Raw genomic sequence first — 26407 nt, forward strand, 5'->3', positions numbered from 1 at the left:
AGGTTGATATTGGATATTCAGCGGATATTCGCGTTTCGCCCCTCCTATTGTTCACACACAACCTCTTAAAATTTTATGAAATAACATTTTCTAAATCGTGGTAAAACAGACAACAAACTACAATCTTTATATTTCGCCGAAGTACCCGATCTTTCCATTTCGCCAAGTAGATATAATGAAAATAGGCGGACTCGCTGCAGCGTTCGCCTAACACGGTAAGGGACCGTCTGTAAAGTGTGGGTACTGCGTAAAAACGTAGAACATCCACATACATGAGCAGCTTGTTGCTGTTGTTTATAAAGACCTGAAAGCCACTGAAATACGAAGATGATGTGAAAATCAATACCTGACATTAACAAGTATACACTTTTAGCAAATTAAGCAGTCTAAAGGTGTATGCAGTGGACTTACAAATTGAACTGAGACACACTGAACAAACCTACTGCAAAATAAAATAACTTGTACTTAATTAAACAACATAATACAAATAACATACAAGCTTTGGTTTGAGACACACCTGACAAACATACTACAACCTTTAGTTTGGTAAAATATGCCTTGACTGAATTTTAATGAATATTTTATAGAAATAAATCGCAATTATATCACAGCCATATGACTTACAGATCTAAAATCACTTGTAGTGTACAGAGACACACCTGACAAACATACTACAACCTTTACTTTGGTAAAATATGCCTTGACTGAATTTTAATGAATTTTTCCTTGAAATAAATTACTACTGTGTCATATCCATATGACTTACAGATCTAAAATCACTTGTAGTGTACAGAGACATGCCTGACAAACATACTACAACCTTTAGTTTGGTAAAATATGCCTCGACTGAATTTTAATGAATTTTTTCTAGAAATGAATTATTACTGTGTCATATCCATATGACTTACAGATCTAAAAGCACTTGTAGTGTACAGAGACACACCTGACAAACATACTACAACCTTTAGTTTGATCAAATATTCCTCACCTGAATTTTGATTAATTTTTTTTAGAAATAAATTGTTATTGTGACACATCCATATGACTTGGAGATCTTAAATCACTTGTAGTGTAGAGAGACAAACATACTACAACCTTTACTTTGGTAAAATACACTTCGACTGAATTTTAATGAATTTTTCTGGTGTGGCTGCTGCATTGTTTCACTGATTTTTGTTTTTAAGAGATTTTCAGAAAATTATTATTATGCTAAAATTTTAAAATGTTTGAATTCAAAATTTGCTGGTACTGTTATCACACACTTTCTTCTATTTGGCTATTTATATAAAATGTGGAACTTGTAAATGTTGGCTCCATGCAGACTGCTTTGGAATGATACCAGGTGCTGTTCCTGATGAGGAAACAACATGGCAATGTGAAATGTGTGAAACGGATGTGTAAAAAAAGTAGTTCAGGAAGATATATGTACTGCGAAGTAAATATTTTTAAAGTAGAAACATTGCAACAAATAATTTTTAATTTTTTACTGTATTGTTAGTTTAGTGTTGTGTAAGTTATAGTCAGCTGTTCAGCAATTCATACCCCAGAATATATTTATTTTAATTCTGCACATCTTTGGATATAATGATGGCAGTTTGTACTTAATGTAGACTGGATACACTTTTGTCAGTTTTATTTCTTTGTTTTTTTAAGATGAATATAATTTTTTGTCAGATGGATGTGCCTCAGCAACACTTCATTCATGATATAAAAATGACAATCAAACTACTGTATGTTGCTCATGTGCGACAAATTATTTGTTCCAGAAAAAACTAATTCTGCCACAATATGCTAATAAGGTTGTAGTTTGCTTGAGAAAGGTTTTCAGGAAAATTCTAGTAGGACTGCAAAACATGTCAAAGTTAAAATGTATTGTCCAAAATTAAAATGCCCACGGCGCAGCTTTGCATAACATGCTCCTAAAACTCCTTATATATATATTGCATGTTTTCCAAACCAAAGGTTTATGAGATGTGCGTAAGTACACTAAAGGTGATTGTAAATCTGTAGATCTGTATGTCAACAGTTTGTCAGAATAGTCATAATTATTAGAAATTAAACAATTAAAAATATTAAAATCTTCAAATTTATATTTTTTTTTATAGGTTTGCGTTATTTGTTAAAACAAATGGGTGCTGCGGAAGTATACATGCACCGACCCTCTTTATTAGGGACCATCTGACTCTCATAGTCATCAGAGGAAGGTGTCAGTACATCGGCAAGCAGGCACAAACTAGGCAAATTTACAATCAAAATCCAACAAAACAGAAGAATGGTTAAAGCAAGAGATATTGCAGAACAAGAACATGGTTAAGAAATGCACTCAGAAAGCTGCAACACTTTGCAAGGCAAGAGACCAAAGTCTTTACATTTAAAACCCTTTGTCTTGGCTGTAAGCATATTTTGGCTTGTAAAAACACAATATAACATTCAAATTAATACAAACAAGCACTACAGTCAGTGAAGTAAAATGTAATAAGCATTTCTTATGTTTTTATGTTATTGTGAGCTGGTTAGAGCAGCAAAGTTTGGTTCCCAAATTCTCCTTAATGTCCTGAGACATGACATGGATTGGTTCATATCCAACAACCAGCACTCCTGATTTAATGAAAGACTAATTAATGAAACCGGCTAGTGGATGAAAACTACAATTATTACTTGATGTCCACAAGGGTTTAGAAACCCCAAGAGGGTTTGGAATGTTTGGAAATTTGTATTCATCCTAATATTTATGTTTTTCTTAACATTCTTAATTGCTTACTGACCAATTAAATAGCTTTTTAAATACATTTTTCTCAAGTGCCTAAAACATTAAATTAATACTGTTTGTTATTCAGTCTTAGAAATGGGCCACAAGTGTGTGTGGTAATAAGTGAGTGGAGTCAGAGCCAGAGCGGGCCAGTCCCAAACAAGAGTACACTACATAAAGTGAGGCTCCCAAAGCCCAAAACATTGGGTGAATCTGGACCACAGGATTGGCATTTTGGACAGGTATGAGGAGCTGGTCAGTGGTGGAGGCTGGCTGAGCAGGACACTAGAACCCCTGGTGGAACAGAAGAGTGGAGTGACACCAAAAATCTCACAAGCCTGAAGCTTGATAATTTCCAAAAAAGTTGGGACGCTGTACAAAATGTAAATAAAAACAAAATGCAATGATGTGCAAATTATTTAAACTCAATATTTAATTGACAGTAGTACAAAGATAACATATCAAATGTTGAAACTGAGAAATGTTATTGTTTTTTGAAAAGTATTTGCCCATTTTGAACATGTTGGGACAGAGACAACAAAAGGCCGGTAAAGTTGTGAAATGTAAAAAAAATAAACCTGGTGTTTGATTGGCATCAGGTCAGTAACATGATTGGGTATAAAGAGCATCTCAGAGAGGCTGAGTCTTTCAGAAGTAAAGATGAGGAGGGGTTCATCACTCTGTGAAAGACCACACAATTAAATAGTGCAACAATTCAGGAATAACGTGTCTTGACATAAAATAGCAAAGAACTGTTGCTTTTCATCATCTACAGTACGTAATGCCATTAAAAGATAAAAGAAATCTCTGTATGCAAGGGACAAGGCCAAAAACCGGTATTTGCTGGCCATGATCTTTGGGCCCTCAGGCAGCACTGCATTAAAAACAGACATGATTCTGTAGTGGAAATCACTGCATGGGCTCAGAAACACCTCTGAAAACCAGTGTCTGTGAAAACATTTCATCACTGCAACCACAAATGCAAGTTAAACTCTAAAACACAAAGAAGAAACCGTATATAAACAGGACCATAAACGCTGTCACCTTCTCTGGGCCCAATCTCATTTAAAATGGACTGAGGGGAAGTGGAAAAGTGTCCTGTGGTCCAATGAATCAAATTTCCAAAATTACCAAAATTCTTTTCCCAACTTTTTTGGAAATGGGGTGCTCAAAAATACTCAAATCTACACCTAAAAAACTATCACCCAGCAGGGTTGTAGTTCCACCACACCTAGTATTCAGATGCTCTTAAAGACGTTGATAAAAAGTGTATGTTCTAAAGTATGTGAGATCAGGACTGGAACTATGCACAGAAAGTCACAAGCAGGGTTGGGCAGCCATATAAGATGGAAGTGATTCTCTGGTGGCCATAAAAATGTAGAGGTACTTTTTAAACCTAAAGTTGTAAATAGTAGGGTCAATTGATGTGTCTTAATAAATTAAAAGTGATTTTAGCTCAGCATGTCAAATAGGTGAATAGGATTTTTTAAGAAGAATAATTAAAATTGACATATACACACACACACACATTTTCTAAGCTGTTTATCATTCTGGGTCGTAGGGGGGGAGGGGGAGCCTATCCTAGCAGTCATTTGGTGAAACGCAGAAAACACCCTGGACAGGTCGCAAGTCTGTTGCAGGAAATTAAAATCCAATCAAAGAATAAATTTAGTAAACTAAAGGTTGAAATACGTTTGTGTCATGTTCACTGCAAATCAGTGTACACTACAACTGTATCACAGTATCAATTTATTTCTAGAAAAAATTCATTAAAATTCAGTCGAGGCATATTGTACCAAATTAAAGGTTGTAGTATGTTTGTCAGGCGTGTCTCTCTACACTACAAGTGATTTTAGATCACTAAGTCATATGGATGTGACACAATATCAGTTTATTTCAAGAAAAAAATAATTAAAGTGTGTCTCTGTACACTATAAGTGATTTAAGATCTGTAAGTCATATGGATATGACACAGTAGTAATTTATTTCTATACAAAATTCATCAAAATTCAGTCGAGGCATATTTTACCAAACTAAAGGTTGTAGTATATTTGTCAGGTGTGTCTCTGTACACTACACGTGATTTTAGATCTGTAAGTCATATGGATATGACAGTAGTAATTTATTTCAAGGAAAAATTCATTAAAATTCAGTCAAGGCATATTTTACCAAAGTAAAGGTTGTAGTATATTTGTCAGGCATATCCCTGTACACTACAAATGATTTTAGATCTGTAAGTCATATGGCTGTGACACAGTAGTAATTTATTTCTATAAAATATTCATTAAAATTCAGTCGAGGCATATTTTACCAAACTAAAGGTTGTAGTATGTTTGTCAGGTGTGTCTCTGTACACTACATGTGATTTTAGATCTGTAAGTCATATGGATGTGACACAGTAGTAATTTATTTCTAGAAAAAATTAATTAAAATTCAGTCGAGACATATTTTACCAAACTAAAGGTTGTAGTATGTTTGTCAAGTGTGTCTCTGTACACTATAAGTGATTTAAGATTTGTAAGTCATATGGATATGAAACAGTAGTAATTTATTTCTATACAAAATTCATTAAAATTCAGTCGAGGCATATTTTACCAAACTAAAGGTTGTAGTATGTTTGTCAGGTGTGTCTCTGTACACTACAAGTGATTTTAGATTTGTAAGTCATATGGATGTGACACAGTAGTAATTTATTTCTAGAAAAAATTCATTAAAATTCAGTCAAGGCATATTTTACCAAACTAATATGTTTGTCAGGTGTGTCTCTGTACATTACAAGTGAATTTATATCTGTATGTTATATGAACGTGACACAATAGGAATTTAAATGTCATAAAAAATCAAAAAAAGGAATGTATTATCAAACTAAAGGTTGTATTATTTTTGCAAGATGGATACCTGTACACTACAAGTGACTTTAGATGTGTATGTCTTATTGTCGTCTCACAGTAGCAATTAATTACATATAAAAATTATCTCTGCAATTCAACTAAGGCAAATTTTATCAATCTAAAGGTTGTAGTATGTTTGTCAGATCAGGTCAGATGTATACTTGTTAGTGACAGTTATTGATTTTCACATCATCTTTCTATTTCAGTAGGTTTAAAGTCTTTATAAATAACGCCAACAGGCTCCTCATGTCTTTGAATGTTTTATGTTTTTAATCAGTACCCGCACTTTACAGACGGTCCCTTACCGTTTTCGGCGCCTACTCCAGCGATTCCGGCTATTTTCATCAAAAGTACTCGGCCAAATGAAAAGATCGAGTACTTTGACGAAATATAATAATTGTAGTTTGTTGTCTGTTTTACCACGATTTAGAAAATGTTATTTCAAAATTTTTAAGAGGTTGTTGGTGAGCGATAGGAGGGGCGAAACGCGAATATCCGCTGAATATCGAATATCAACCTAACTTTACCGACCTGGCTGTCTGTTATAAGTAAATGGCAAGTGCCGTTGGCATTTGGCTAATGCTTACGGCAAGCCGTTTTAGCCTAAAGTGACACCAGCTGGTGGTGCTATGATTTGCTGTTAGCCTAGCCAAGTAGCCACTGTCTAGAGTCACTGCTTTACTCACAGGAGCTGTCGGTGTGTGCCTGTTTTGAATGGTGTGCGCCGTTTATTGTGGCAGGTGCCACTATCTAGTGGCACGAGCCAGGCGGTGAAGCTGAAACTTCTGCCAGATGCCAAGGGATTGAACCCGCTCTTGGAGCCTTGGGCATCAACGGAAGGTCAGGCATCTATGTTAGTGTTGTAAAAGATGATGATTCAGATAGAAGAAATGTATAATGTGAAGAAAGCTGAAGAAACCAGGCAATTAATTGTGGTTTAAACTATTCTTTATGGTCAGAACATAACAAACACTTGCCAAACAGCAAAATATTTCATAAATCTGTCATGGGATAGTGGGGGAAAGTTTCCCAGGTTAGCTGTTTTTACCAGCCCTGCTAAAAAAAAGGACCATTAGAACCCATTAGGATTCAGACGTAATGGTTTTGCTTTCTAGTGGGAATTGGCTTAATGGTTTCCAGTAGACACCACTAGTTTCCTGTAGAAGACCTTTAGATCTCATTAGGAAACCATCAGATGCATTTACAATCAGCCACTGGTTACCTGTTAAACCATTAGGATCCTTTACATAGTGATATCAACCCTTTAAAAAGCTAAGCACGTTACAAAACCATCAGGAACCAACAGAAATGCAATGGTTTCCATGGGTTTTTCACTAGGGACATTAATGCAGCAACTCTCTCCATCCTTCAGGTTCCCTTTCAGTATTATATTTTTCACTTGGGACAACTTCAATTTGTAAAATAAGAAGATATCAATAAATAAGAAATATCACGATTAATATAATAAAGTAAGCAATATCACGATTAATAGATGTCTTATAGAGGTAAAAATGATTCATTCGTAAGATTCACTGTACCACGACAGCAAAGATAAAATGAACAGACTGTTAAAAATAGAAAGATAAAATTCGAACATTATATGTACATAAAACTATACAACCAAGATACATAACCTACCAAGGAGAACACACACGATTGCAAAGGTTGGCGGAAAAAGGGGTAAACGTGATTGGTTGAAACCGTTCACAACGCTTTGTGGGATATGTAGTTCATTCCGACATTAAACATGTTAAGTACACAGTCTTGTACCTTTGCCTTTTTTTTGTTTTGTTTTTTTTTAACTCCAATTTAACTTGTTATAATGTCATGAATAGGATTAGGATTTTTACTTCCGGAACCAGAGTCGCCAAAACAGTCGTCACTGTTTAGCTTTATCTGGGGTTTTTCCCCTAGAAGTCATATTTGCAATGTGAATGAACTTATTATTGAATTTAAAAAAAAGGTTGATTCCCGGGGCAGTACCCTGACTATTACGGTGCTCTTTTTTTGAAATACCCTCTGATTCTCTAACGGCCATATTTGACGTTGACGTACCGTTGCTTGCTCCACAGTGGTTGAACGGTGACGTTTTGTTGTTGTAGCTGCGTTCACACCGCTACAGAGAATTTACCAGCAGCCACGTGTGTTTCTCCACGTGTGTAAACTTTATTTTAAACATGGGAAAAAAGCGTCAAAATGCAGAACCACTGGATTCCCTAATGCCAGCAAATAAAAAGAAAACCGAAAGCGAGTTTAATGGGACGGTCTTTAAATCCATGCTAAAGGATCCTAGCAGTGCATTCAAAGGTAAGTGGAGGGATAGTGTGAGCGAATTCGCTAACCTAACTAAATAACACGTTCATGGTTATTTTGCTTTGGAATTTCTGGTAGTTGACAGAGTAACACAATTTAAACAAAAATGACACTCATTATTGCGTATTCAGCTGTCCATTAAAATTGTTAGCAATTGGATTATCGTACTGTTAGCTGTGAGCTAAAGGTTACGGGAGCCTGATTATCTGATGAACTGCGCTCGAGTGACCTAACCTACGTAACTTAGCGTTACCGAATATATACTTAGAAATGTTACATACAACTAGGGTTACTTGTCCAGGACAAAAATCCATTCGTGGACATACAATGTCTAGGAATCCAAGCACTTTCGTATTTAGCATTTCTTATTAAATGTAAACCACTTTTTATCCATTTAAACCGTTTAAAAACCCGTTTCCGGGAAAGTTGGGACATTTTGTATAATGCAGTAAAACAAAAATCTGTGAATTGTTTTATTCTCTCGAATTTTTGACAGAAGTACAAAATGACTTCTGATGTTTTGGCTGACCAACTTGACTGTACTGTAAAAATATAAATAAATTCAGAATTTTATATCTTCAACGCACTCAAGAAAAGTTGCGATACAGGGAAAATAAGATTGAAAAGTTGATAGAATATTCAAGTTACACCAACATGGGTATAAAAGGAGCATCCACCAAAGGCTCAGTCTCTGCAAGCAAAGATGGGTCATGGTTGACCACTTTGTGCCATGAGAGAATTGTGAAACAGTTCAAAAAGAACATTACTCAACAGAAGATTGGTTGGACTTTATGATGCTATTTCTTGTTCTTTTAAAAGTTTTGTATCACATTCATTGGTGTTATCACACTGTTACTTCTTGTCTTCTAGGTTTAGAAATCTTCATAAAGACAGCCAAAAAACTCCCATGTGCCAACCTTTATGATGTAGTTGAAGGCTACATTAAAATCTCAGCCGAGTGTTCTGAAATATTGTCATTATTGGAGGGAGATACCCATTCTGAAACTGAGGTAAGTTTCCTGACTGGGGTTGGGGGGGCGGAGGATGTAACAGTGCTGTTGAGCAGTGTCTTGGTAGACTGCACTCTTGGATAGCTCCTGCAAGTTTAACCCAGAATTAGACTTTCTTTCTGTGCACTGATGTCTAAGTAGTGACAGAGAACATCTTGAGTTTGTTTGTACACACCATGGACATGATGAAGTCAAGCCTGAGCGTGCAAACAATGAAGGCCAAGAAAGTGACAGATGTAGGCCATGCCACAGAAAAGTGTATGGATCTTGAAGGGCTCACTAGAACACAGAATATTCAAATAGCCCTGCTGAAGGAAGGCACTGAGGTAGGCCAAGGGGCAAGTGAATTCACCTCCTAGCTTCTGAGAGCAGTGATAGCATTGGATGAAAAGCCTCTGGTAGACATGGCGCTGTGCAGCCAGCAAGGCGATGCAGATCCATCTGCCCACTTATTGTACGACTCCATTATTTTTACGTTGTAATGAGAGTTCTTTGCAGATCAGCTATGTTGAGGGTGCTCTACTGTTGTGGACAGAAGTAGTGTTCACTGATGCAAAGGAGGCTTAAGTGTTTATAGAGCATCATTTTGGTGTTCATTCCAAGACCTCATAGGACTGACAAGCCAGCCTTGTTTATTGTTCCTTTTGGTTTACGGATGGCTTGATCTTTTACTAGTGAGTACCATTCTGTCACTGCTCTGTTGTAGTTGGTTCTTTCACCAGTTATACCTGACCTTTTGATTATTGTTGGTGTGTTAGAAGTAGACAAGGAAAAAAGGGGGAAACTGTTAATAGGCATGAAGCTATCTTATGCTTCTTTCAGAAGGACTTGGTTGGAAGTTAGTATTTGGTTAATTAGGGGTCCAAGCACCTTTAGGTGCATGCAACCCTATTGCTTTTGCTAGGATTTTTCTTCTTCTTCTTCTTCTTCTTCTTCTTCTTATTAGGGTTCAAGCACGCAGTGTGTAGAACCCTATTGAAATTGTCAAGATTTTTCTTATTAGGGTTCAAGCATGCAATGCATTGAACCCTATTGGAATTGTCAAGATTTTTAGGGTTCAAGCACGCAGTGCGTAGAACCCTATTGTAATTGTGAGAATTTTTCTTATTAGGGTCCAAGCACGCAGTGCGTAGGACCCTATTGTTTTTGTTAGAGTTTTTCTTATTCTTCTGCTTCTTCTTCTTATTATTATTATTATTGTTATTCTTTTTCTCCGATAAAACGAATCACCCAGACCAAACCGTAAGTCCTAGAGACATGAAACTTGGTCAATAGGTAGTAGTCCCTCCCGCTACTCAGGTTCGCGAAATGAGCCCAATCTCCCTAAAGGTGGCGCTATTGCGCAACACCACGCGTTTGGCTCCATAATTCCTTCCCCAGATTTTTGCCAGACATGACATATTTTTTTCATGATTCCTTGGGTCCAACAAAACAACTTTGTAATTTGGACCATTAAGCTCTGCCTACTTAGATTTTGAGCTAATTTGCATAATATGTGAAACCTACTTTTGCAAACTAGTCCTACAGTTTTCATCCTATCCTCATGTTTTTGGTGTCAAAAAATTCAGAAGAGCCTGAACATCAATAATTATCCAGCACATTTTTAATTTTTTACTCAAAATGGCTGCCATATGCAAATTAATCCTTCTGGAAAAATCAAAATAATTCTTATTTAATTGAAAAATCTGTAACTCAAGAATCCTTCACCTAAAAAATTTTAAACTTGACAGGCTTATTCCTAAAGAGACTCTGAGGACACCTATCAATTTTTGTGTGCATAGGTCATTAGGGGGCGCTGTAAATGCTATGTAGCTGTTTCTCAGCATCCGTACCTCCGATCAAGTTGAAACTTTGCATGTACCATCTATTACAAAGACTATAAGTGAATCTTTCAGGACACTTCGAAATATTTAAATTTATGGCCGCCATCGGCCATAAATTGGCCAATAAGCTTTCAGCAGCCATTTGACAGGCTTACCGTTGGCCAATCCTTATGATACTTGATATCTATCTCTATCTCACCATCCTCTAACAACCTGTAAAGTTTAAAAATATTTGGCCTCTGGGGGGCGCTATTACTGAAAATCAAGTATATCTTGTATAGATTGTCATTTTTGGTCAAATAGCTTAGATGCCCTCATGCAGTGCAGTGTTCCAAACCATTTTGTCATTAGAAGTCTATTTAAAAAGTGCTTAGTTTTTTTTCAATCGTTAACTGTTTGAAATTGGCACTTTTCGAACTAGTCAGTGGCATTTGAAGCTACCTTCTCAAATCTGGTCTAGAAATACTCTGTAGCCTCTCTAGGTAAATAATTATCCAGCACATTTTCCATTTTTTGCTCATTGTGGTCTCCCTCCATCACTAAATCATTGCGGCCATAGCATTGCTAGCTTAAATTGCTATAACTCATCAGTCATTGGTCCAATCTTCTGAAAATTGTAAATATGTTTATGAATTGAGACTCTCATGTGGCTTGCAAAATTTGATCCTGATTGGCCAATAGGGGGTGCTTTAGCACTCAAAAACACCTAAAATCTTTAAAAATTTTATTACAACAATACTACAAAGTCTACAGATAAATGACAGGTGTCTTTTGATTCAGTTCACTGTTCTGAATAACTTTGTAATTACATGTTATGTCATAAATTGTACTCCTTCTCTGGTATTTTGAATTATTCATTTAAAGACTATAGCTTATTATACCAAGGTCAAAAGGTCAATCTGAACAAAACTCGGTGAACATCTTTTGACAAAGGTCCATGATCGATTTTCATAACATTTGAAGACCTTTGGACCAGTTTTGACCCACTTTCACTGAGGTCCTTTATGCTTAAAGGGCCCTTATGGGTCCATTGGGTCTGTTTGTATCCTGCTTATCAAAGCCTTTAACATGGAGAAACTAAATACTTTGCAAACACAACAAAGTCAGAAATGTTACCGTTACTCATGTATTCTTTCAAACCTTTGTAGATCAGTAAATTGAAATATAAACATATATTAGGTTTAAAGCACCCTGCTCCTAGTTCATGACAAATGAAGGCCTGTTGATAAACTCTGATTTCTTTTCGGCCTCTCTGCCTCGAAGGCCCAACGTGCGTTAGGCCTTATTAGGCCTATTAGGCTCAAAGTGCATAAGAGCTTCTTGGGCTTATGCGTGCTTGGACCCGCTCATTGCCGCTTGCGGCTATATTTAGGGTTCAAGCATGCAATGCATTGAACCCTATTGGAATTGTCAGGGTTTTTCTTATTATTATTTTTCTTCCCTAAAACGGAACGCACAGCCCAAACCGTAAGTCCTAAAGACACCAAACTTGGTCAATAGGTAGTAGTCCCTCCCGCTACTCAGGCGCAAGGAATCAGCCCAGTCGGCCACAAGGGGGCGCTATTGCGCAGGTCAACGCGTTTTGGCCTATAACTCCTAAAAAAAGATTTTTCCTAGACAAGCCATATTTTTTTCCTGGTTCCTTGGGTCCAAACAAACAACTTTGCCATTGGGACCATTTAGCTCCGCCCACTTAGATTTTGAGCTAATTTGCATAATATGCGAAACCTACTTTTGCGAACTCGTCCTACAATTTTTGCCCGATCCCCATGTAGTTGGTGTCAAAAAATTCAGAAGAGCCTGAAGGTCAATAATTATCAAAAACATTTAGACTTTTCTAAACAACATGGCTGCCATATGCAAATGAACCCTTCTGGATAACTTCAAAATAATTCAGAATTAATTGAAAAATCTGTAACTCAAGAATCCTTCAGCCAAAAAATTTCAAACTTGACAGGCCATGTTATTAGCCTATTCTGAGGTAGCCATTCGATTTTTGTGCGCATATGTAATTAGGGGGCGGAGTTAATGCTACATGGCTGTTTCTCAGCATCCGTACATCCGATCTAGCTGAAACTTTGCAAATACCATCTGTTGGTCAGACTATAAGTGAATCCTTAAGGACAATTTGATTCATTGAAGTATATGGTTGCCATCGGCCAATCAGCATTTAGCAGGCTTTTGACAGGCTTAACATTGACCAATCATCATGAAACTTAAATGATCTCTACATTTAGCCACTTTCTAACAACCAACCAAGTTTCAAAAGATTTGGCCACTGGGGGGCGCGATTCATAAAAATTAACATATTATTACATATTATTATTCTTTTATTAAAAGTTTACTTGAAAGTCCTTGTGTATCATATTAAGTATGTTATTCCAAACAATTTTGCCAATGCATATTTATTACAAAACTGCATAGTTTTTTTGTAATTGGTAACTGTTTAAAAAGCCTACTTTTCGAACTAGTCCCTGGAGTTTGATCCAATCTTTTCGAACTTGGTGTAGAACAATTCTTTGGCATCTGTAGGTAAATAATTATCAAAAACATATTGACTTTTCTACTCAGGGTCGTGTGGATCAATCAATTAATTACAGTGACCGTGGCATTGTTAGCTTGATTAGCTATAACTCAACAGTCATTGGTCAGATCATGTCCAACCTTTAAGGATCTTTACATATTTGGACTCTAATGGTGTTTGCCAATTTTGGTCCAGATTGGCCTTTAGGGGGCGCTTTAGCACTCAAAAACAATTAACAAATCAATTAAAATGCTATTACAATGTTATTACAAGGTCGACAGATAAACAAATGGTGCCATACGACTCAGGTCACTCACCTGAACAACTTTCTAAGTACATCTTCTGTCACAAATTGTACTGTTTGTCTGGTATTTTGGCTTATTCATTCGAAGACTACATTATACGAAGGCTTATTATACAAAGGTCAAAAGGTCAATCTGACCAAAACTTGGTAAACATCTTTGGATATGGTCCCTGATCAAGAATCATACCATATTGTGGCCTTTTCACTAATTCTGACCCACTTTCACTGAACTCATACTTTACTTTAACCCTATGTTTCAACTTTTCATCTTTCTCAACTTTACTCATATTTTTGCCTGTAACTTTTGATCAGAGTGAGATAGAGACAAAATTCCTTTTTCTGCTGATTCCTTGGGATGTACTGACACTTTTTGCCCCAGCCCCTTAGTTTTTGAGCTAATTTGCATAATGTGAAAAACCTATTCTTGTGAACTAGTCTCAGGATGTTTTGCCAATTATCATCAAGTTAGTATCTTAAGATTCAGAAGACACTGATCCTCAATAATTATCAAAAACATTTTGACTTTTCTACTGAGTGTATTGAAAATTAATCAATTAACTACTGTAACCATGGCATTGCTAGCTTGATTTGCTATAACTCAACAGCCGTTGCAGTCACATCATGTCCATTCTTGGTTGATTTGTGCAACTGAAGACTATAATGGAGGATGCCAAGTTTGGTCCAGATTGGCCTTTAGGGGGCGCTTCAGCACTCAAAAACACTTGAAAATCAATTAAAATGCTATTACAATGTTATTACAAGGTCTGCAGACAAATAATTGGGGCCATTTGACTCAGTTCAGTGACCTGAACAACTTTCTAATTACATGTTATTTGAAAATTTGTACTGCTTGTCTTTTATTTTGGTTTATTCATTCAGAGTCTACATTATACAAAGACTTATTATACAAAGGTCAAAGGTCAGTCTACTCAAAACTTAGTTTACAGCCTCGTATATGGTCCCTGATCAATAATCTTACCATATTGAAACCTTCTGACAAATTCTGACCCACTTTCACTGAGCTCCTCACACCATTACTGCGCCTTATGAGTGCATTAGGCCTCACTGTGGCCTACATCAAATCAAAGGGTAAATATAGAACCAATCCACTGTGCAAGTGCTACTATGTGAGAAATGCTGCCATTAGACATGTAGTTTTGACATCTATGTTGACGACCTCTTGGATGTTCTACAAACCGGTGTAGATCAGTACATATGAATGTAAACCCATAATGTGTTTAAAGACCTCTACTCATTGTTTAAGGCAACTTAAGATCTTTTGATGAACTGAGTTCCTTTCAGTTCTATTCACTCTGCTTATGAATAAGACCCACAGCTTGAGGCCTTTTTAGGCCTAATGGGCTAAACGAAAAGCTTGAGGTCTTTTTAGGCCTAATGGGCTAAACCTGCAGAAGGGCCCGTACTGCTGTTGCATGCTTGAACCCGCTCATTGCCGCTTGCGGCTATATTTCTTCTTCTTATTATTCTTTTTCTGCCCTAAAACGGTTTGTGGAGAACACACCGTAAGTCATCCAAAGACCAAACTTAGAGGGTAGGTGTAGATTCCCCCCCACTACTCAGGCAAGTGAAATGACCCCAGTTGGCCTGATGGTGGTGCGGTGTAGAGCAACATTTTACCTTTTTGCCCATATCTCCTGAACCATGGGGGCTACCCTCAAAATTCTTCTTGCTTCTACATAATCCTTGCTTTATTCTACATCAAGGCTCCACTGCATGTTTTTAGCTCCGCCCCCATATTTTCCAACATAATTGGCAAAATATGTGACATCTACATTTTTCTACTAGTCTGAGGTTTTTCAAGATATCAACACAATATTGGGCTCAAAATTTTCAGGGGCGTCTGGAGGTCAAGAATTATCAAAAAAATTTGAATACTTTTTAACAGTATGGCTGCCACGTGCCAATTAAGCCCCTCTGGGTTTGGCTTAATTCACATAAATGGCTACAGATCGAGACTGCTTTGGCCAATTCACATCAATCGTATCAGTCCTGTACCTCACATGATTCTGTGGAAGCCCACCAAGATTGATACCGATTATTCAATAGGGGGCGCTATAACAACCAAAAATCTGTTTCTCAGCAACCGCTTGGCCAATTGAGCTGAAACTTTGCGTGCTGTATCCATGGCCTAATATTTACAGGACAACTGAAGGACAACTGAATCATTGGACAAATGTGGCTGCCGTTGGCCAATAAGCTTTCAACAGGTATTTGGAGGGCTTAGCATTGGCTAATCATCACAAAAATTATATCATGTGTCCACATAGGCAATCTCTAATAGCCTATAAAGTTTGACCTCAGTTGGCCATGAGGTGAGCATAAACAAGAATAAGTCCTATAAATTTGATCATATATCAAAATAAATCAATACATATCATTTCTTACACTGAGAATGACATTTTATCAAATCCAAGTCTTTTAAAATTCTGAAATCTTCTTTGATCGATCAATGTTTGAAAATTGAGCTTTTCGAACTGGTCAGTGGATTTTAAGACTATTTTTTCAATTTTGGTCTTAAAACAATCTGTGGAGGCCGTAGGTAAATAATTATCAAAAAAAACCTTGAGTTTATTGCAAAGAACATCCGTAAGACACCAACGGATTGACTTATTGGGCTATAGATTCTTTAGTTTTTAGGTGATTGTGATAAATCTTGGTAAACTTGTACAATACCATTTTCTGAGGAAACAAGCAAAGTTCAATTTAAATTGATTGTCTTAAGCCCCTACAATACTGAATCTAGTAGGTAATTATTAAAATGTCATTATATTCTTCTATGAATGAAATTAAGAAAAGAGAATGGTTTCAAATTACACATCTCATTAGCATCGAAAACATTGCAATTGTATGTGTGTTCCAAAATTGCACAGGAAATGTGGAAATTTGACTTAAATCCAGGTTGGCCACACAATTAATAAGGGTAATATCTTTTCTGCCCAGCAGAGGGAGCATCAGCATTAAATGCAAATTATGACTTCAAATATACCTATGGTCGTAGTCTTTGCAACATCTATCTTTCGGCAAAGGAACTTTCTGAATTTTATCTATTCCACCATGCCTGACAATTTTGCAAATGCAAGTCTTTTAAAAAACTCTTGTTTTTCTGTAAATCATCAGAGTTTGAAAACTGATGTTTTCATACTGCTTGCTGAAATGTTTTTGCAATGTCTCAAACTTGGTCTCTAAACAGCTGTCAAAGTCTCAAGATCAATAATTATTTAAAAATCTTGCCTTTTAAGCACAACGTTATTGCAAGTTATGGATCAGTCTGTTCGGTCCAGCCTATTCAGAAACAAGGGACCACAAATTTGTCACTTATGCTCTGATTGTGACCAAAAATGATATGTACATTGAAAATAATCAGCTGAGGAAACGTATGAGATTTGGCTTGAATTGGCTTAAGTTGGCTCTTACAATGCTCAATATACTGCCAACAATCTAAAATATAGTTATTACTGTCTAAGAATAAAATAAAGACATGACTGTTGTTTCAAATTATGCATATTAATGAGAATTAACACTTTGCAAATACGTTTAGGTTGCTTAACTGTATAGGAAATCATATCATTTGATTTCAACAAATTTTAATTAGTGCAAGAGGTGTTTTATATTTCTCTAGCCACCAGAGGGAGTCAAATTAGCAACTGCAAATGTCAATGCTGAACTAATTAATATAAAATATACAATTAGTGGAAAGCTTTACTGTATGTCTTTCAGTCAAGACCATTTCTGTATTTAATGCTTTCCACCGTGCCTGAAAATTTTGCAAGTCTTTGCAGTCTTTTAAAAAACTCTATTATTTTTCTGTTTTTCTTGCATTGTCTCAAACTTGGTTTCAAAACAACCATTGAAGTCTCAAGATCAATAATTGTTTAAAGAATCTTGCCTATTAAGCACAATGTTATTACAAGTTATGGAATAATCAGTTCGGTCCAGCCTATTTGGAAACAAGGGACCACAAATCTGTCACTTATGCTCTGATTGTGACCAAAATCTATTTGTATATTTATAACAATCAGTTGAGGAAACCTATAACATTTGGCTTGATTCTGCCTATGTTAGCTCTTACAATGTTAATCTAAAATGTAATTATTCCTGTCTAAGAATAAAAACAATAAAAACATGACAATTGTTTCAAATTATGCATCTTAATGAGAATTGTCACTTTGCAAATATGTGTAGGTTGTACTGTACAGGAAATCCTATTATTTGATTTCAGCAAATTTTGGTCAGAGCAACAGTTTTTCTCTGGCCACCAGATGGAGCCAAATCAGTAACTGCACGTCATTGTTGAAATGTCATTGTCTTTAAGCGAAGAGCATTTCTGAATGTTATGTTTTCCACTAAGCCAGTTTTGCAAATACAAGTCTTAAAAAACTTTCAGTAATATCACAGTTGAAAAAAGATGGAGAATAGATGTTTCTTACTAATTCTTCAGTTCAAATCAAATTTAAAACAATCATATTGAAAATATCATGACTTAAGCACAGTGTGGCTGAAGATTTGAATAAATTGGTGTGAATTGGCTTATTCTGCTAAAAATACACCAATAATTGTCTGAATTTAACCAAATTTGACATAAATATACAAAATGACAAATTAAGAGTGTATTATGATGATTTCATTTGGAATTGTACTTCTCAGTAGTCACAGTAATTGCAAGGTGTGAACTAATTCCCAAAATGGTGCTAGGTTCCTTATTGCTCCGTACCAATAAATTCTCTAAAAAAAAAAAAACAGGTTTGCTGTGGGTGTCTTGTAGCTCACCATGAAAGCATCTGCCTTTGAAGATTAAGTTCATGGGTTTGATTCCCTGTCACTGATGTTGGATGGTGCTGTAGCAGTTGTTGCGAACACATGCTTAATTATCTTAATCTTAATGAAGGGTGTTTCTTAAAAATCTGACGATTTGCTGCCTTCTGTGTCCAGAGACATAAAATTTATTTATGCTGCTACTTTGTCCTAAAATGGTGCGTGGTTCCTTGTTGCTTCCTTTCAATAAATTGTTTCAAAAACTGCAATTTTGCTGCAGATGTGGCTCGCCGTTTGAGCCTCCGCCTTTGAACTCTAAGATCGTGGGTTCAAATCCCTGTCGTGGATGTTAAAATGAGTTGCGTAGATTGTAGAAGATGTATCACCTAGTGGGCTTAATCATAGGAAATGGAGATCTGTCTTAAAAATCTAAAGATCTGCTGCCTTCTACGACCAGGGGCCACTACTTGACTCCTCGATGTTTTCCTGGTGCTTGGACCCCGCAGATTGCCACTTGCGGCTATATTTTATCATTATTTTTTGTTATTGTCCATGTTATTGCTGTTCTCTGGCTTCTGTGATTGAGTCGCTGGCTATGCTGCCACAGCACAGCTTAAATGTCTTCCACAGTACCATGCACACAAGCACAACTTGCAGCTTTCCGAGCGCATATTTATAGGTAGCTCAATACAGAAAAATCCAGGTAGGATGTTTTGATAACTTAAATCTCCTTATCAACAAAAAAAAAAAAATCACTTTTCTGTTTTAAACCACTGAGCTGAAAATATTGGATATCGGTATTGACCCAGAATTCTCATATTGGTGCATCACAAAATTTTATAAAGAATCCTTGCTTTTTTATTAACAATCTTTATCTTAAAAATCCTTGCTTCATACTTGTTAAAGTATGTATGTATGTACTTGTTAAAGTAAAGTATGTATTTACAGTCAATTCATGATGGCACCCTGTCACCAGCATTGAATGAAGCCACCATTACTGTAATCTGCAAAGAAGGAAAGGATCCCACTGAAGCAAGCAGTTATAGACCAATATCTCTCCTGAACTGTGACCACATAATATTAGCTAAAACATTGGCATTGAGGTTAAACCAGTTAATAGGAAAACCTGTCCACCCTGACCAGACAGGCGTTATTCCAAATAGACTTTCCTTTTTTAATCTGTAGCACCTTTTCAATTTAATTTACACTCAACCTAGTCATCTTGATGTAGAAAAGGCTTTTGATCATTTTGAGTTGTTTTCCCTTTTCAAAGCCTTGGGGAAAATGTGAATTGGGTTGTAGATTTAAGTCTTGAATCAAAACTCTGTATCATAGTCCCTCTGCCAGAATTAATGTGAACAAGTTGCTCTCCCCATCTTTTCACTTACGTATAGGTACTGGTCAGGGGTGTCCTCTCTTACCTTTGCTTTTCAATTTGGCCCTAGAACCCCATTGCACAGGCTGAATCTGATTGAACCTTCACATCTATGGTTATGGATCAGATCATACATTAAGTCAAATCTGACTCCGTGCCAATGATCTTCTCCTTTAGATCACAGACCCTCAATCCTGTTGTTTTTGAAATAATCTCTCATTTTGGCACCTTTTCAGGTTATAGAGTCAGTTGATTCAAAAATGAGTTAGTGCCTGTTAATCTATTTGAGATGTGCAGCACTTCCTTTTTAAGACAGTGTCTAACTGGTTTACATTATAAAAAGCTATCTGTCATTATTCAAAGCCAACTTCCTACCTCTATTGTCTGTTCCTGTTTCTTTGGCAGGTAGAGTTAATGTAATAAAAAATATTTTCCTCCCTCAAATTCACTTTTCCAGAATATTCCCATCTTTTCGTCTTTAATTAGCTAGATTCAACTATTACTCCCTTTCTTTGGGACTACAAGGCTCACAGAATTATTAAAAATAAAAAAACACACAATGGGAGTAGGATTGGGGTTACAGATTCTGGATTCTCTCTGGGAAGATGCACTGGAGTGTGTACACACATACACAGCCAATTCAAGGCACCATCTTACACAATTTAAGATCTTGCAAAAGCTATGCAAAATTGGGACTACATAAAATCTTCCCAGACTTCTATGTAATAAATGTCATGCTGCGGAGGCAGCATGTCTTCACAGTTAAATTCTTTGTGCAAAATTAACACCTTTTTGAGTGGATGTCTTCCACTGTCTTTCAGAAATCCTGGACAAAGTACTGTACCCAGACCCACTTTTCACAGTGCTTGGAGTGTCTCAGTGTCTGAGCTGTCCAAACTCAAAAAAACTTCAGTGGCAGTCGCTACCCTATGCTCTTATTACAGCTAAGAAACTTGTATTTTCCTCCTTTCATGATCTTAATTTTCCATCCGTTAAATAATGGCTTAATTAAACGATTAGACTGTTATGCTTGGAGGAAATAAGGTTCATGCTAGGTGACAGAGCTGACCAGTTTAACACAATTTGATAGCGTCTCTGACACTTAGACAGCGCTAAACTATTAATTGACAGATGACTTTGCGGTGTATCAGCACAGTATTGATATGACTTAGTTGGAGGTGCCCTGGGGGCTTGGTGAGTGGGTGTGTTTTGTTTTTAATATTTATTAATCTACATATTTTATTTTTGTTTATTTTTTGTATCTTTAAGCCAGAATAACAAAATTATAATTGTAAGTACTGTGTGTTAGATTTTGAGGAATAGTGAAAAAATAAGAAAAGAATGGGAAGTAAATAAAGTAAGTAAATATGTCTTGTCTGACATTACTGAGAATATTTGTAGTAATGGTCCCAAGAAATTAGTATTTGTACTTAGTAGCAGAAAAAATATATTTTTAAAGACTTGCATAAATAAATAATATTACTGAAGCATATAACCTCTTTATTTACCTTTCTGAAGCTGACACACAATATGTTTAGAAATGGAATAAAAATATTACTTTAATTTGTTTGTGCTATAAAAATCATTGTGCTGGTACCATTTTCACAGATTTTAAACTTAAGCAATAGAATACAAGAATGATGTTCTCTTTAGTATGTGACCAATGGGCTGCAGGTCAAATATTATTATCTCATAGAAGTTGTCTAAGGTACCCATTTTCTGTCAAGTGGAAACGTAGTGACTGTTAAAAGAAAGTCAAGCGAGTCACATCATAGCAACAGGTGGAGAAATGATACTTTTTTGTGAAAAACTGATACTAGTAGAATGCTTCTTAGCCAGTCAGATTGTGTTGTCAGAAGCAAAGGCCACCACTCACTGGACTTAAAGTACAGACATACAGTACAAACTGCAGCCACTATATCATTACACTATAGGTATAATGCATCGCAGTGAAAGCACCAGTGAACATAAAACTCACGTTCATTTTTATATTCTACTTGTGTGAATTTGATGGAATAAAACAATCACAACCTCTTTATTTTTTTCTCTTCACAAACTCATTATTTTCAGCTAAAATATACAAGACAAAAAACACTAGGCTAATAACGTCATCTGAGGTGACACACAATCCTATACATGTTGTGAGTTGAAGTAATTGAAAAACAAGTTGCATGTGGAACATTTGATTGATCCAGCTATTGGCCAAACTAGTATAGTGTTGTTTACATATTTGCAGCTAGCATTTGTAAAACAGAATCTTTTCCAGCTGTTACTGCTGTCCTTTTCTTTATTTATATGTCTGTCCTTTATCAGTCTGTAGTTCTTCAATATACATTTTAAAAGTATTTAATGTAAATTTTAAATCTGCTCTGGATATGTTAAGCTTTAAAATGAATGTTTCATGGGTCTTCACAGTTGTATTTGATGCCATATACATCCTGTCTTAAGCACTTCAAGGACTGCATCTCTGTCTCCTGAGCTTTTTGTGAAATTATTATTAGAATAATTACATAGACTACAATAACAGGCCTAAAGGCAATTTTTTTTTGATGGCTAGCAAGACCCTATACCCTATACTTTACTACGTCTGTCCACATGAGATTCTGTACATAATATATCTGCCAAAAACAAGAAATATATTAACTGAAAAATAAAATTTTAAAAATACAATATTGCAATTTGACCAAAAAGTACATTCTCCAATAAATTAACTTGACATGTTATTAACATGAAACCAGCTGATTTAAAGTGAAATCATTTTTTTAATGTTGTTATACCAAGTTAATATTTCAGCTCCATTCACTCATTCTGTAAGCAGGTGCTCAACTCAATGTCTAAGATGCAGTTTGGAAACAGTCAAAGTTATCAAGCACTTGTACATAACCATTCAGTGCAGCAGAATGTAAACTTGAATACTATTTTGATAATTGCAAATTTTTTAGATTGATCCCCTTAAAGAGTTTGCCAGGGTAATGTGAACTGGCCTAGAAGTTATTATGATAGTGCTATTAGAGAATTATTAAATAGGGAATTTTAAAGAACACGTTTATAGAGGTCAGCAGAATCCTTTAGTGTTGTCAGGTTGGTATTTGTGAGAGTTTGGAGGGCATTATTTACCTTCAGTGGTAGTTAAGGATGCAAACTGGAATGAGACATGCTCTCTGTATTTCACCTCCTGAGTCTGACAACGCACCACTTCAAAGAAATCCTCAATCCTTTTACATAGATTTACTGTTTGTGCTGTGGTTAAATGCATACCACTAGTGATTACATGTGCATCAGTGCTCAAAATAGGGTGCTAACATCAGTAATCATAATATTTCATTCGTATTTCAGGCAAATGTAATAATAACTTCATTTTTGGGTAATATATATGTCGTTAATATATTGGCTGCTAATAAATATATATATGTGTAATTGTGTTAACCCAAGCTTAATCCATGAGATAATCAGATCTGGCTTGTGTCAATATATCCATTTTTTTTTAAACTGACTTTCATAAAACAAGGCCCAGGCTGCTTGTAGTTAAGGCTTTTATGTTGTTTTTCTTTTCTTGTCCAGTTGGTGCTGATATTTCAGAGTTTAGAGATGATTTTCCTGCGGACAGCAAGTGACCTTTCTCATTTCAGCATGGTGGGCTCCACAGTTGTGAAGAAGATTGTCTCAACACACATGAAACTGCTGCAGTCCTCTTTGTGTTCAGCGAATCGTCAGTAAGTTTCTCTGCTCCAATTCAACTGCATACCTGTTAGGGCAGTGCTCAATTTTAACACAGACATTTTGCCCAATAATTGCAAATAATTGATTTTGCCCAATAATTGCAAATTGAAGCAGAAGCACACTTCCTATAGAAATAGGGAAAATGCCATAGTCATAGACTGATTTGGAATACTGAACTACTTCTCTGAGGCTGAGTATTGTCAGCAACTTCACAATATGATGCGTATCACAAGACAAGCATCACAATATGATACGATACAATAACAAAAGATACTAGATGTACAATAGGTGGTTTTAGACATGATTTACCATAAATCATTTGTTTTAAAAACTACAGTAATAATAAATATAAAACAGAGCATATCGCCACAAGCTTATCTACAATATATTGCTGTATTGATATTTTGAACACAGCCCTAGTCAGTGCAATATGAGTTTCTATGATTGACACACTGTTAAGGGCTGCAATGACAGAATGGATCAAATTATCTTACATGTGCAAGCATCCAGAATGATGTCAGAACAGATTAGAGTGCTTCCATGTGGAGGGTTTGGAACCCAGCATGTAGAGCAGATGACTTGACCACTCTGCTACAGAGCTAATTACAGATCTTGTAAAAATACAAAACATGATGGCTGTTTCCACTCCCAGAGTTGTGTACAAAGTGTGTGAAATCTCAGATAATGAGCTTTTTAAAGAATTAAATATGTATTTATACATTTTTAGCAGGTCTATACATATAAATGTGCCCTCAAAGGTATGACATGGTCCTTAAAGATCAAGGGAAGCTAAATCTGTGTTTTCTTTTCAATTAGGTTAATCTTGTTCTTGCATGCAAACAGTAAACATTTACTACGTATATCCTTTGAGTAATGTTTCAATGACCAATTACAAGGCTGACGTCACTTGTCCCTCCCACACAAAACAGTTTAAAGAAACTTGGTGAGCTAAAGATAACCCAATATAGCCAAAAGTTACCTAGACCACCTATCTGTAGCTACCTGTCACCCCTTAGTTCATTAAGTAGTATATGAACATATCTTTCACGTGTTGTTTCATCCCTCCCTCCATCTGCATATGTTAGATCGTTCCTTCGCATGTTGTTTCATCTGTTCATTTGTTTGTTTGTCCGCCTACCACCTGTTCATTTGTGACTCTTTTCATCTAGCTGCCGTTACGTAAAAGCCAGATAATGATTTTAGTTCTTTATGAGCGGAGAGCAGGCTAGGAGTGTTGGACAGAGAGCTATCAATCAAACTGCTCGTTAGCCATGCCCATACAGTTCACACATAGGTCTGATTCGCATATTTAAGCCATGGTTCATATTTATATCTTAGATTTTTCATCCATGCTTTGCTGGATGTTTAGTATATAACTTAAGTTTAGTCTCATACAAACAATTTTAATATTTTACTCTATGTTCCCTGGGATTTTAAGGTCCAGTTGTGTACCTAGGTATATTTCTTAATTATTCACTATTTCAGGACAAACGTACATATTTATACCTTCCATAACTTTTTTAATAAAGTAAAAAGAAAGGCTGCAATTAAGTCAGTGCAACTTAAAAAAAAGATACAACTGCAGTAGGAATATGGTGCATTTATGTTTCCTAACTGAAGGTTCTGCAGAAACAAATCTCCCAAAAAACAGGGTCTGAACTTGCTGTACACCCAGTCAGAGGAACATTATTATTTATTGTTATGATGCTGTATAATCATTATCTATAATCATAATTTTTAAATTCTCTTATTGTCATTGCCATATTCAGTAGCTTCATCTAATATCATGTTTTATGTCAATATCTTGCAGTTTTAATGGTCAGTAACAAAAACAACAACAAATATTTTTGTTTATAGAGCCCTTTGAGCAAAACTTCATGAATTTTGAAGGATATGTGTAAGTGGACTGTTGTACAGTTTAGATTTGAAACATGTACTCAACTAACCATGGGCAGTTTTATGGGTTTTGATTTTGTTTCACTTTGTGTTTTATTGTAATGTACTTCCTGGGGATCATTTGAATAAGCCAATCATAATAAACCATTTGGCACCTTACACACAAGGCAGAGTTAAACCAATCAGTACTGAATCAAGGCTGTATGATCAGTTAATCTAACTATATTAGTTTGCTACTAGATCAATGTGTTTGTGCAATAATTGATTTGTTTTATTTAATGAGAATCTGACTGGGTGACTGGTACTGCCAAGCATCCAGAGCTGCCAGAGTCAAAAAGTCAAAGCTCTCTGGTCAGCTCTGGTTAGAATCTCGTGTCAGCTGTCCTCATGTACTTGTTCACAAAAACTACACTAAACATTGATGTTTGAACAAGTTTGTTTTGTGTTTTTGTATGCAGGTTTGTACAGCAGTGTCTCCGCTTGCTGGCAGCAATGGTGTCCCAGGGTGCGGACTCTGCACGGGAGATCTTCAGCAGTTTGGTCTACACTAAAACACTCAGCAGCCTTGCTCGCATTAGAGACAAAAGTGTGAGCTTTTCAAGTGGCTGAAATCTTAATCATCTGCTCCTATAGGTTTAAATTCATGTGAACCAGCTTTCTGGTACTCATAGCAGGAGAGTCCAGTTTTTTTTTTTTGGGCTGGTGTGACTGAGGACTTTCATTCTAGCAAAGCAGGAGAGCACCTGATTTGTTGGTGAAGTCTGAGACCAACTGATTAAACAAGTAGAATCAGGTGTGACCAGATTGTTTGGAATGAAAACCTGCAGTCATACTTGCCTTTTATAGTTAAGATTGGGCACCTTGCTCTAGAGATGCTCATCATTAACAATATATGCAGACAGTGCTGAAATACGCATATCTTTGTTAACACAATTGATACACTTTTTGATAGATGACTGATAGCCAAGAAATGGGATAATGGGAAACCACTGCATTGTGAAACCCTTTTAGCCCTTTTAGACATCCAGT

General features: G+C 36.1%; 1 protein-coding gene across 3 annotated transcripts in view; it reads left to right on the top strand.

Moving 5' to 3' along the window:
- The first annotated feature begins 7733 nt into the window (after window positions 1-7733).
- Window positions 7734-26407, top strand: part of urb1 (URB1 ribosome biogenesis homolog) — a 76092-nt gene continuing 57418 nt past the window's right edge. For all 3 annotated transcript variants that reach the window (XM_036562393.1, XM_036562392.1, XM_036562391.1), the window contains exons 1-4: window positions 7734-7947; window positions 8824-8963; window positions 23324-23475; window positions 25837-25966. In XM_036562393.1, the coding sequence (XP_036418286.1) occupies window positions 7818-7947; window positions 8824-8963; window positions 23324-23475; window positions 25837-25966 (552 nt within the window). In that variant the 5' untranslated portion in view covers window positions 7734-7817. The remainder of the gene's footprint in view (window positions 7948-8823; window positions 8964-23323; window positions 23476-25836; window positions 25967-26407) is intronic.

Source organism: Colossoma macropomum, unplaced genomic scaffold, assembly GCF_904425465.1.
Source record: "Colossoma macropomum unplaced genomic scaffold, Colossoma_macropomum, whole genome shotgun sequence".
Lineage (NCBI taxonomy): Eukaryota > Metazoa > Chordata > Actinopteri > Characiformes > Serrasalmidae > Colossoma > Colossoma macropomum.